At 34.4% G+C, this 12,030-nt stretch overlaps 1 protein-coding gene across 1 annotated transcript in view; it reads right to left on the bottom strand.

Moving 5' to 3' along the window:
- The window catches only part of LOC115209257 (neurexin-4), a 586,511-nt gene that overhangs the window by 172,597 nt on the left and 401,884 nt on the right, over positions 1-12,030 (bottom strand). The window contains exon 15 of the mRNA XM_029777551.2: positions 3,348-3,551. Coding sequence (XP_029633411.1) covers positions 3,348-3,551 — 204 coding nt within the window. The remainder of the gene's footprint in view (positions 1-3,347; positions 3,552-12,030) is intronic.

Here is a 12,030-nt window from a genome sequence, read left to right as displayed (position 1 = left end):
TCTTCACTAATTTCAGCTCATTTTACTCTCAGTGACATTATTTTTCACAAGAACTAAAATTAAGGCAAATTCATTGAGACCAAAATTTATAAAAAGAAAAAAAAATGTAGGGTATATAAAATGGCAAAATATTCCATGAAAATTTATGCCAAGGGTTAATCAATACTGAAGCTTTGTCTTCTATATTTTGCCAGAGTTTATGCATCTTGAAATCTATTTATTTTGCTTTCTATACTTGTAATAATACAATTTTTAAAAAAACTTAGTTTTGGAATAAAAATTTTCAATTCTAAAATTATTTTAGTTGTAATTTTATTTATAGTATCACAAATACACTGCAGTTGATTTTTAAAATATACACACATCTGTCTGCCTGCCTGTCTATCTATCTATCTATCAATCTACATACATACATGTGTCTAGAGAGAGAGAGTGATGGCTACTTGGAATTTCAAAAATATGATTAGCAGTCTATTTTGCATATTCATATCATCACTTAATGTCCATGTTCCATGCTAGTATGGGTTCAATAATATATATATATATATATATATATATATATATATATATATATATAATATTAAAACTCAAAGTTTATTTTCCTGCACTTTGATTAAGATGATAAAGATTACAAATAAAACTGTCATTTCCCCATTTAAGAAAAGAAAATTCAAGTTGAAAATGTATGTTAACACTTCAAAGAGCCATCGCAGCTACTACCACCTGGCCTTTTTTCTTCTCTTAATCATTTATACAACTTTCATGAAAGAGCACCTGCAATAGTGAGGTTACAAGTTCATCTACAAGATGAACAAAGAATATTGCTCAGAAAGAATGAGGACCTGACTGTCAATTAATGACATATGAGAACAACATTGACAGCATTCTTTTCATTGTGCATCAATGATGACTTTGCAAAAACATTACTTTATGCTGAAGTACCCATGTATTTCACTTAGAATAGTTGTAACAAAGAATGGCCCAAAAAAAAAGGGCGGGGAAAAAAGTTGAAGGCCATCTGAATGTTTTCAAAGAAACACTTGGTCATGTTTATGTTGTCAAACTAAAGGTAGGAGTATTGTATTATTTAAGAATTTTATTGCATGAAGTTTGAAATATTTTTTCCTTTGCCACTGTGCATTGACATTTTCAGCTTGGAATGGTTCTGACCCATCGAGTCATGGGTACATCTAGTGTATGTATATATATATATATATATATATATATATATTTCTTTTTTGCCCACAAGGGGCTAAACATAGAGGGGACAAACAAGGACAGATAAAGGGATTAAGTCGATTACATGACCCCAGTGCGTAACAGTGCGGAATTTGAACTCAGAACGTAATGGCAGACGAAATATTGCTAAGCATTTCGCCCGGCGTGCTAATGTTTCTGCCAGCTCACCGCCTTCTTTTAGTTTCTGTCTATCAAATCCACTTAGACAGCTTTGGTTAATCTGGGGGCTATTGTAGGAGACACTCACTGAAAGTGTTGCGCAAGTATCTTCTTAAGTTGATAATTTGGGTCAAAGTGCCCAAAATTTCAAATTAAACTGTAACTTAAAATTTTTCTTTTTTATTAACAAGTATCTTGTTTACACTAATTGCAATAATTAGCATTATCATTATGGTTGTTGAAATATATATTCTTATACTGGCAATAAACAGCTCCTTTAATTACTACGTTTGAAGTATTACTAATAATTTAGTCAATGTTGCTAATAATACCAAAAATGCCACAACTAATATTGCTACAGCTATTACTATTGTTCGCCGATGACAGTACTGCCTGACTGGTGCGTAAAAAGCACTATTCAAGTATGGTTGTTGCCAGTGCCGCCTGACTGGCTCCCAGGCTGGTGGCACATAAAAAGCACTATTCAAGTGTGGTCGATGCCAGTGGTACATAAAAAGCATCCACTACACACTTGGAGTGGTTGGCATTAGGAAGGGCATCCAGCTGTAGAAACTTTGCCAGATCAGATTGGAGCCTGGTGCAGCCTTCTGGCTTGCCAGCCCTCAGTCAAACTGTCCAATCCATGCCAGTATGTAAAAGTGTAAAAGGGTGTGTAAAAATTGCTGAAGTTGATATTTAGTGGGAATTCCTAGGAAAATAGTCTTCTAAGTAAAAAATTCTAGGTATTATTTAACAGGGAACCAAGTTAGTTTGGGTGGTAGTAGATAGGAAAAGCTCAGTAGGTTTAAAATAGGTAAATCTATTGTACCACCAAGAGAAGAGACCGAAGATATAACACATTGCTGTGCGAGGATGTGAAAGTTGCCAATGAGAGAAAAATTGAGCAGCTTTCTTAATGTAAATACTAGATCAATATTTGATCAGTGCTAAATAAATTTCTTTTATAATGTACATTATTTTCTTGTGGAACAGAATCTTACTGCTGTGATACTGAAATGATATAAAAATCTTCAAACTTTTAATTCTTTATTAGCATCAAAAACATCACCCAATGACTTCCACTCTGGATTAACTCATGCTTAATTCCTGACAATTCAGTTAAACTTCTTTATTATTTTCCTTTACTTACAGTTAGACTGCTTAAGAAAAGCTAGGGTTACTTTAACCCTTTAGTGTTCAGATTACTCTGTCAAATATAATGCTTTTTCATTCACATTGTTTTCAATTAATCCTGCATTATCTTGTAGTTCTGAGAATTTGATGAAGTAACTATTCATTTTTAGAATGATATAGTAGGGCTGGTGTGAGAGGCCAGATCTAGATGGTTTGAACATAAAAGCAGTAGAAAATTTGGGCCGGATATGGCCAGTTTAAATGCTAAAGGGTTAAGGCTACAAAGGAAGAAAACATTGCAAACACCAAATAAATTGTATCAATATCATTGAAATTCCTCTCAATCCTCAGCAGAGCTAAGAAGGATAGGGGACAATGAAAAAGAACAAAAAAAAAGGTAGTTTTATTTAATACTTTTGTACCAATGAAATAGTAACAAAGATGTTTCACTGGTGTTGATTAAACTTCAATGTAGTGGTGGGTTGTGAATACATTAACCAGTTAATTGCAGAATCAACTGGCAGGTAAAGCTTGATTGTCTGAGGTAAAAACCTAAAGAAGAGGTAAGGTTTTTGTTTTCTTTTTTTAAATACCCTTCATCATCGTAGCAACAGGATATTCATGTAGAATCAGGGAAATGAAACATACTTCCAGTGTTTAATAATTTATTCAGGCAAGTTAGCAAATAAAACACAACTGAAATGTAATATTTGGTTATTGGAGAGAAAAACCCCCATAACAAACTACATGCATCTCTTACATAAGAAAGGGCATTGGAAATAAATAATTATTAACTAAATTAATAAAGCACCTACCTGGATTAGCCAGTAGAAGAGAATTGTTGCATTTGTACCTAATTAACTGTTTACAGGATGTCGCTCGTTCAATTAATGCTTCAAGTTCTAAAATTCCTGTATCATAACGGACGTGCCGTACATAGGAGCCTGGTTCCTTGTAGCCATTTACCAATATTTCATTCTCACTGTTGTGGCCAACTGATGTCTGGGCAATATCCACACCTGTAATAGGATGAAAGGAAATAATTTTAGATTAATAATAAAACAGCTAACAACAAGAATAAACACTTTCAGCCTTGCAATCACAATGGATAATATGTTTAAAGTATAATTTTTCCCACCCACTTAAAAGCACTTATCTTTTAGTCCTAATAAACCCTGAGATCATCTATGTCACTTCCATTTACAGCCAAAGTTAAACAAGAGTCAACAATATAAAACCAGCAACTATTATCTAAACAAAATTAAAGCAGTTTTTTACTAATCAAAGTATAATCATTAAACTGGAAATATCTTTGGTTATTCTTACTGCTTAAAATACCGTTCATGAGGATGGTATGGTGCCTTTAAAATAATAACAAAAAATGGCTTCTAGAGATGCTGTTTGGTTCATTGGCATCTGCTTCCATCGAGTCTACCAAAGAGTTAATCCAATGCATAAATAAGAGAGAGAGAGAGAGAACAGAAGCAAAGAGTTGCTCCAAGTAATTGTCTGGTACCTTAAATTACTCAGAAAAGGTGAAAAGCATCAGTGAGCATGTTGCAATTTAGTGGTAAACTGAATAGAGAGAAATCTACTCAAACTACAATGATGTCATGGTAATCAACGTAATCATTACAAACAACATTGCAATCTTCTGCTAATTAAAATCAAGATGCTAATTATAATAAAGACCTATACAGATTTTTGAACTTGAAATGAAAAGAAATTATCATTCTAGTATAGGATTGCTTTTTGATTACTAAAGCCAACATTTGCAAGCTTTATCATACTGCTGAAGTTAACATAGTTGGTGTTTAACTCAAACATCTGAAGATTAATTTCTCATAGAAAAGTGTGGCAAATGAGGCAGTTTCAGAGAATTGCAGTTCTGAAGAGAAAAGAGTGAATTTAGTATAGGATTTGAGGGTGAGAAGGAAAAGGAAAGATGAATTGCTGCTTCTTGCAAATGATAACTGAGGTTGTGCCACTCATTCTCAGCCTAAGGTTTAGTTCATTATGGTGTATCCAAGCCATTGAAGCAGTTTTGCAATGTAAGAAACACATTGCGGTGTTACTGCATTTTAGCTTTACAATATGTTTTGGTCAACTTTTGAACAATTTGTTGGTCCTCAGCTTTATATAAAGTGTTGCTTGTACCGGAAAGGAATTTGAGCCATTCTTGCTACCAGCTTCACCACCATATGAGTGAAAGTTGCATACACAAGTGGACTAGTGAAATCAAACAAAAAAAATTCATTTCATTGGCCATGAAGACAACATCTGAGTACCATGTGATAAGATGCTACTGAGGTGTGCAAACTAGATATTAACTATCATTAATTGGTTTGCAAGAGTAAAGCTTAATAAGTGTCCCCCATTCACTAGCAATGCTAGAGTTTGTGCCACCTGGGGTGGCCCTTCTGTTTGCCTACCCTGGACCCCACAAAAAAAACATATTGCTTACAGCAGACCCAAAAGTACCACCCCCTTTAAAAGTGTTGCCCAGGCATGGACCCTCTCCCCACTACGCTAGTGCCCCCATTAGTACAATGATTATCAACCATGAATTTACTGAAGATCCATCTATTGCTTAAATCTGCTGCACTTGAGCAGGCATTCCAATCATTGGCAACAATGAGATTGCTGAATGTCCTGTTAAAAGCTATCCTGATGTCTCCGTAGAATGGATCCTTCATATAATCATTGTCATTGAAGGTTTGTCCATCAGTAGATACAAAGTGAATGTGGTCAAGAAAGAGCTACATAGAATTGTCCATTAGAAAATATGAAATCAAAGATATAATCTATTATAGGCATAGCATTTATACTATTTATTGTATTTGTAAGAAAACAGGCCTGAAATATTTTAAATTATATATTTTTAGAATCTACATCTCTGTCTAGCAGCTACCATACTTCATTCGCTGGGGATTTCTTTGCCTTTCCATTGTAACTAGATAATTAAAACCATTGAATATGCTTTAAAAATGTTAACTTTGAAATGAAATTGAAGATATAGGCTACCTACAATACTGTTTTGTTACAATGTGGTTATTTCTGGTAATTCTTTAATGAATCTTAAGTTGTACTACATCCTTATTTTCACATTAGAGAAAAATACATATGGCTGGATTTGACCCCATAGTCCCAGTTCATTTGCTGCTTTACAAAGCTGAAGATTCTAAAAATTTATAATTTAAAATGTTTATTTCCTAGTTGATTGTCTTACACATAATATAAATATTGTGTCTATTAAAGATGATGCTTTTGATTTTGTTCCAGAGTTGATCAGCCAATTGTCTTATGAATAATATAAACATTATTTGTGTGTATACTGAATTACAGCTTTGATTTCATTGCATAGTTAAGTGCATAACTGTGGAAGATTATTATAGATTTAAAATCTGAAAGTAACCTTGCAACTTTTACAGCGTTTTCTATTTATAGTTCTCAAAACATATGGCATCTCATAAAATTTTAAGAATTTATACAATTTCCCTAGATAATTTATACCAAAAATAAGAAGTGTCAACAATAGTTGTTACTGTTCAACCTCAGGTCAATTCTTATAAAAGCCATTCTAGCTGTGATTAACCCATCTTTTTAGTGGTGTGTATGGTCTAACGTGTCTTTTTCATTTTTAAGCTGATATGCAGTGATTTTTAAGCTGGTTGTGTGACCATGTAGAAGTTCCCACTTTATTTTATTTCATAATATAATATTGGTAAATAATGGTTAACTTATACTTATGACTTTGCTGTGTGTAGTAAGAAGTTTGCTTTTCAGCAACAGAGATCTAGGTTCAATCCGACTGCGTGGTACCTTGAGCAAGTGACTTCTACTACAGCCTAAGCCTAACCAAAAACTTGAGAGTGGATTCGGTAAATGGTAACTGAAAGAAAGTCTTGAATGTATGTGTGTGTGTGTATCTTCTTTTCTTGACATCACATGACAGTTGTAAAATTATTGTCCTTGTCATATAAGCGTCATTCATTTCCAATAATCTATGAGAACATATCTGGCTATGGGAAAATATTATCTTGCTTGAAAGCAGGTGATGATTGGCACCAGGAAAGGCATCCAGCTGTAAAAATTCTGCCTGATGCATGCAACCATGGGAAAATGGATGTTAAGAGGATGATGATGATGATGAAATAGTTCCTTAAATTGGAAGAGGATACAAGGCTATGAATTTTGAGGGAGGCTGTAGTTGATTATATTCACTTTATAACAATACTTGTGCATTTTCCATAATTACAGAGGTGTAAAGCAAAGTTAAACTGAGTATGATTTGAATTTAGAAAATACACAAGCTGCTTAAAACTTTGTGTTCAATGCTCTCTTTGGTTTCTGCCACACTACTGTCCTATATAATTCTTTGTGGAAGGATGAAAGGCAATGTTGACCTCGGCAGAATTTTAACTCAGAATGTGAAGACAGATGGAATGCTGCTAAGCATTTGGTGTGCCATGCAAATAATTCTGCCAGCTCATCACCTAACTACCCTAAAATATAACAACAATAATGATTTCAAATTTTGGCACCATGCCAGCAGGTTTGAGACAGAGAGTAAGCCAATTACATCAACCCCATTTCTTGATTGGTACTTATTTTATTGACTCTGAAAGGATGGAAGGCAAAGTTGGCCTTGGCAGGATTTGAACTCAGAATGTAAAGATAGATAAAATACCATGAAGCATTTTGCCCAATATGCTAATGATTTTGCCAGCTCATTGCCTTAATAATAAGAATAAAAATAGTAATAATAATTTCTAATGTGGATGCAAGGCCAGCCATTTTGGAGGAAGGAACAGTTGTTTATAGTATATATGGCAAGTGCTCTATTTTATCAACTATACTGAGACTGATTTTGGCAAGATTTAAACTCAAAATGCAAAAATATAACTAATTATAATAGGGCATTTTGTTGAGCAATCCACTAATTGTGTCAGTCAACTGCCTTCATATAATAATAGCATTACTAATAATGATTAAGTGAAAATTACATTTTGGTCTAAATAGTGAAAAACAAAAATCTAAGTTGCCAAAGTATATATTTTGAAGAAGGTTTGTAGTTAGTTGAATCAACCAAATAATTTAAAGATACTTATATTGATTTCATCAGGACAAAAATCAAAGGCAGTCCTAGTGAGATTTGAACTCCAAATGTAAATGGATACATTAGTTTCTTTTTCAAAGTATATTTTCCCATTCTTTAAAGTTTTAATTTCTGCTATATAGTAAGAAGGCATTCTGTTGTGAAATCCCACTACCTTAAAAATTCTTTTTTTTATTATATAGCTTGTATTTCCACATTATATGAATCAAGAAAATGAACACTACAAAGGAGATAACAAAGGATTGTAACAAGTGGTGAAGCTCTATGCAGGAGAAGAACCATGCAGTACATGCAAGCATGAAAAAAACAAATGTAAGAATGATAAGATGGTGGTGATGGAAGTTGAGGAGAATATCTATATTTAAGTCTTTCACATCTATCAAGTTTGTATTAAGTAATCTTGCCACTACCTTCTACTCTCCTCCACTTTCTATTATCTCTTTCCCATCAACAAGGGATGATAATATATTCAATCCTACCTCTTATTATCAACCTTCCCATATCGTATTCAATCCTTCCCCTTATCTTTCCATATCCATGACCATCACTCTTTCAGTCCTCTATCTCTCTTTTCTAACTCTCATTACTATCTTCATTCTTTTCTTTCTCTCTCATATACATACAAATTACTCCCTCTTCAGTCATTCATCATTGACATTTGTCTCTCTCTCTCCCTCCTATTATTCCCACTTACATTACCCTGTCTCTCTTCTATCACTCTCACATTATTCACTAAATTATCACTCATTACAGACATCCATCATCCCCTTTCCCTCTCATCATTCTCGCTCTCTCTCCTAACATTCCCTCTTATCCCTCAATTTTGAGTCAATTATTGGGTATGGCCAAGGAGCTAGGATAGATGTTTAATATATATATGCTTAAACTTCCCACTCATGCTGTTTCTATTTAATCTGTTTACCAATATCCATCATAGAGCTTTCTATCACACTCTTTCTCTCCACAGCCATCTACTCACTCTCTCCTATTACTCTGATTCTATCACCTTGACTCTCTTTTGTTTTCTTCCATCAATCCTCCTCCTAGAACCCTCTCAATCATATTTCTTCTATTTAACCATTACAGAGCTTTCTATTACTCTCTTTTCTCTCACTCTTTCACTGCTTCCAAGCTGGTTCTCTTCTAATTCAGTCTACAATCACCTTGCTCTAGTTAGCTCACTTTCTACCCAGAAGTAATGGAAGGAAAGGAACAAATGAATGATGACAATGCAAAAAGAGGGGAGTATTTTGTCATGTCAAGGGTAAAACAACTTCTCTGATGCAAGTGACTAAACATATAAACAGAGACAATTAATATAGAGAGAACTTTTTGAGCTTGTTAGGAACAAGACAGAATCTCTAGTGCTGGTGCCATGACATATTGCACCTAACAAACTGGAGGGGCATCTAACCTCAGAAACTATGTCAAGAAATGTAATATAGGAGAAAGCTACCACTATTGACCTGTTTAGGAGGCTAGGAACTTTGAATAAAATTTGACTCAGACTGTAACAATCCATCTAATCCATGCTAGTATGGAAAAGCAACCACAAAATGATAATGATAGTGAATCCTCTTACTGTTTTATATTTCTACAAAGCAATAGGCTTTAATTGTAGGTAATAAACTATATTTATTTATTCATTCATCATTCTTTCTTCTTCCTCCAGATTATAAATATAATTAACCAAGTGCACATTGATCTGATTAGATTTACTGATTAAATTAACTTACAGTACACATCTTGTTATCTGTTCTACAATAAAAATAGTCAGAGGATCCAAGACTAGATCTAGCAGTTTATCATAACCCTTTCTGAGCTATGTAATATGATGTCAAGATTATATTTATATATAAAATGCAAACATGAAATGTCAGAGGTATCCAAAAGCAATTTTTTTCATAATGAAAGTTCTGAAAATTGCCAATGTCTTCACTGGTGAGTTTGATTTGGAGTAGAGATTATTTTTCAATTTTGTCTTATCTTCATTTGTTTGGGAATACTTTTTGCTTACAATGCTGTTTTTTCATTGTGTGTGTGTGTATGTATATCATATATATATATATATATATATATATATATATATATATATATATATATATATTTATATTGGTGCAGGCATGGCTGTGTAGTAAGAAACTTGCTTCCCAACTACATGGTTCCAAGTTCAGTCAAGTGTGTGTATCTTTGTGTTTGTGTTTGTCTTCCACCATTGCTTGACAATTGGCATTGATGTATTTATGTACCTATAACTTAGCAGTTTGGCAAAAGAGATTAATAGAATAAGTAGTAGGCTTAAAATAAGGCACTGGGGTTAATTCATTCGACTAAAAATTCTTCAAGATGGTGCCCAAGCATGTCTACAATCTATTGATTGAACCAAGTAAAAATAAAAAAAAAAAAAGGTATATACATATAGGTCTTGCAGGTTGAGACCAATTTTAAACAGTTGACTTAGTGGATTTAGCATTTCATTTTTTGATAAAACTTTGCTTGCTATAAGCAATTTAAAAAAGAGGGAAAGACTGATAGAAAAGAACACAAGAGTTAAAGTGATTCCAAGCACAATCCAAAGTTTCTCACTGGCCTCAAATGCTTGACTGAAGCCAATCCATTCACATCCATGACAACTCTTGCAAAGAAATGCAATGTGTTCCTTTCCACAGTATTCAGAGCTGTGAACAGAAACCTTGGCATGACTAGCTATGTTCAATGGTACTGTCACCTTCTAACAGCCAATGCTAAAGCAATCAGTATGGAGAGATGCCCAAAGCTTATGTCATTCACCAAGCATCAAGGTACAAGAAGAACTCTTGTACTTGTGGATTAGAAGTTCACTGTGAATGCTGAACTGAATTGCAGAAATTCTTGAGTGATTGCATACAACCCTTCTGACATTCCCACTATGTTTGAGACAAACAACCCTGCCTCTGTGATGTTATTTGGGGCCGTGGTGAATGATGGAAGTGTCATAAATCCACACTTCATTGAGTCTGGTTTGAAGATCTGGATATCCTGAAGAATTGTCCGTTACCTTGGATAGAGCAGAAATTTGGGCTTGACAATGTGGTGCGTATCCAGGATTCTGCACCATGTCATGGATCAGAAGCAACACAGGCATTCTGGTGAGAAGGTGCCATTTTTTGTGAAGGCTAACATCTGGCCCAGTGATAGCCCAGATCTCAACTTTCTGGATTATGTTTTATGGGGTGTGCTTCAAGCAAGGACCAATGCTTCACCACACTTGAGTGTCAATAGTTTGAAGACCTGCATCATACAAGCACCATGCAAAATCAAATAAGCAGAGGTTGCGACAGCAGCAAAAAAAACTTTCATTTTCATGTGGAGGTAGTAATTGCCCAAAAGGGTGGCCATATTGAGTGATAAATGTTTTGTTGTAAGAAATGTTATATTAAAATTATATCTGTCTACTACCATTATTTTAGTATTTATAACCAGTTTTATGCATTGTAAAAACTGTCTCAATTTACCAATAAGATCCTGTGTGTATGTATGTATATATGTATATACTCCATTCCCTAATTTAGGGGTTTTTATTCAGATACACAGCAACGCCAAGGGCTAACTGTGAACTATAAAATATATTTTTTCATCTTATTGAACTTCGACATTGGGAAAATTTACAACCTTTTACATCAATAAACCACTGATGCACCTGAAAGTTGTTTTTTATACCTTCTATGGACTGTTTGAAGCTTACAAACTTCCTACATCTTGATCCTTGGATCTGACCTTTGCACACACACACACAAAAAGTTATTTTATAGTTTACAATTAGCACCTGGGGTTGCTGTGTATGTGAATAAAAATCCCAAATTAGGGAATAGAGTATCTAAATATATATATGTGTGTGTGTATGTGTGTGTGAAGGCACATGGCTCAGTGGTTAGAGCGTCGAGCTTACGATCATGAGGTTGTGAGTTCGAATCCCAGACCTGGCTGCAATTTGTTTTCTTGAGCAAGACACTTTATTTTACGTTCCTCCAGTTCACTCAGCTGTAGAAATGAGTTGCGACGTCACAAGTGCCAAGCTGTATTGGTCTTTGCCTTTCCCTTGGATAATACCTTAGGAATGAGAAACCAGGTTCGAAATTTCCCCAAGACACCTGATGAAGGCTGGAGGGTATATCAGCCGTAACAACAAACAAGATGAGGACAAATATCCATCAAATGTAAATAAGGTAAATAAAGTACAGAGGTATCAAGTTGTTGGATCAGGTAATGAAAGTCATGGAGAGGGTCATAGCCCAACTAATTAGGGAGAGAGTCAGTCTAGATGAGATGCAGTTTGGGTTTGTGCTAGGGAAAATCACTACTGATGCTATACTTCTGGTAAGACAGCTGCAGGAGAAATA

The sequence above is a fragment of the Octopus sinensis genome, linkage group LG3 (assembly GCF_006345805.1).
Source record: "Octopus sinensis linkage group LG3, ASM634580v1, whole genome shotgun sequence".
Classification (NCBI taxonomy): domain Eukaryota; kingdom Metazoa; phylum Mollusca; class Cephalopoda; order Octopoda; family Octopodidae; genus Octopus; species Octopus sinensis.
The sequence above is the reverse complement of the archived record's forward strand: the minus strand, read 5'-3'. Positions and strand labels throughout refer to the sequence as shown.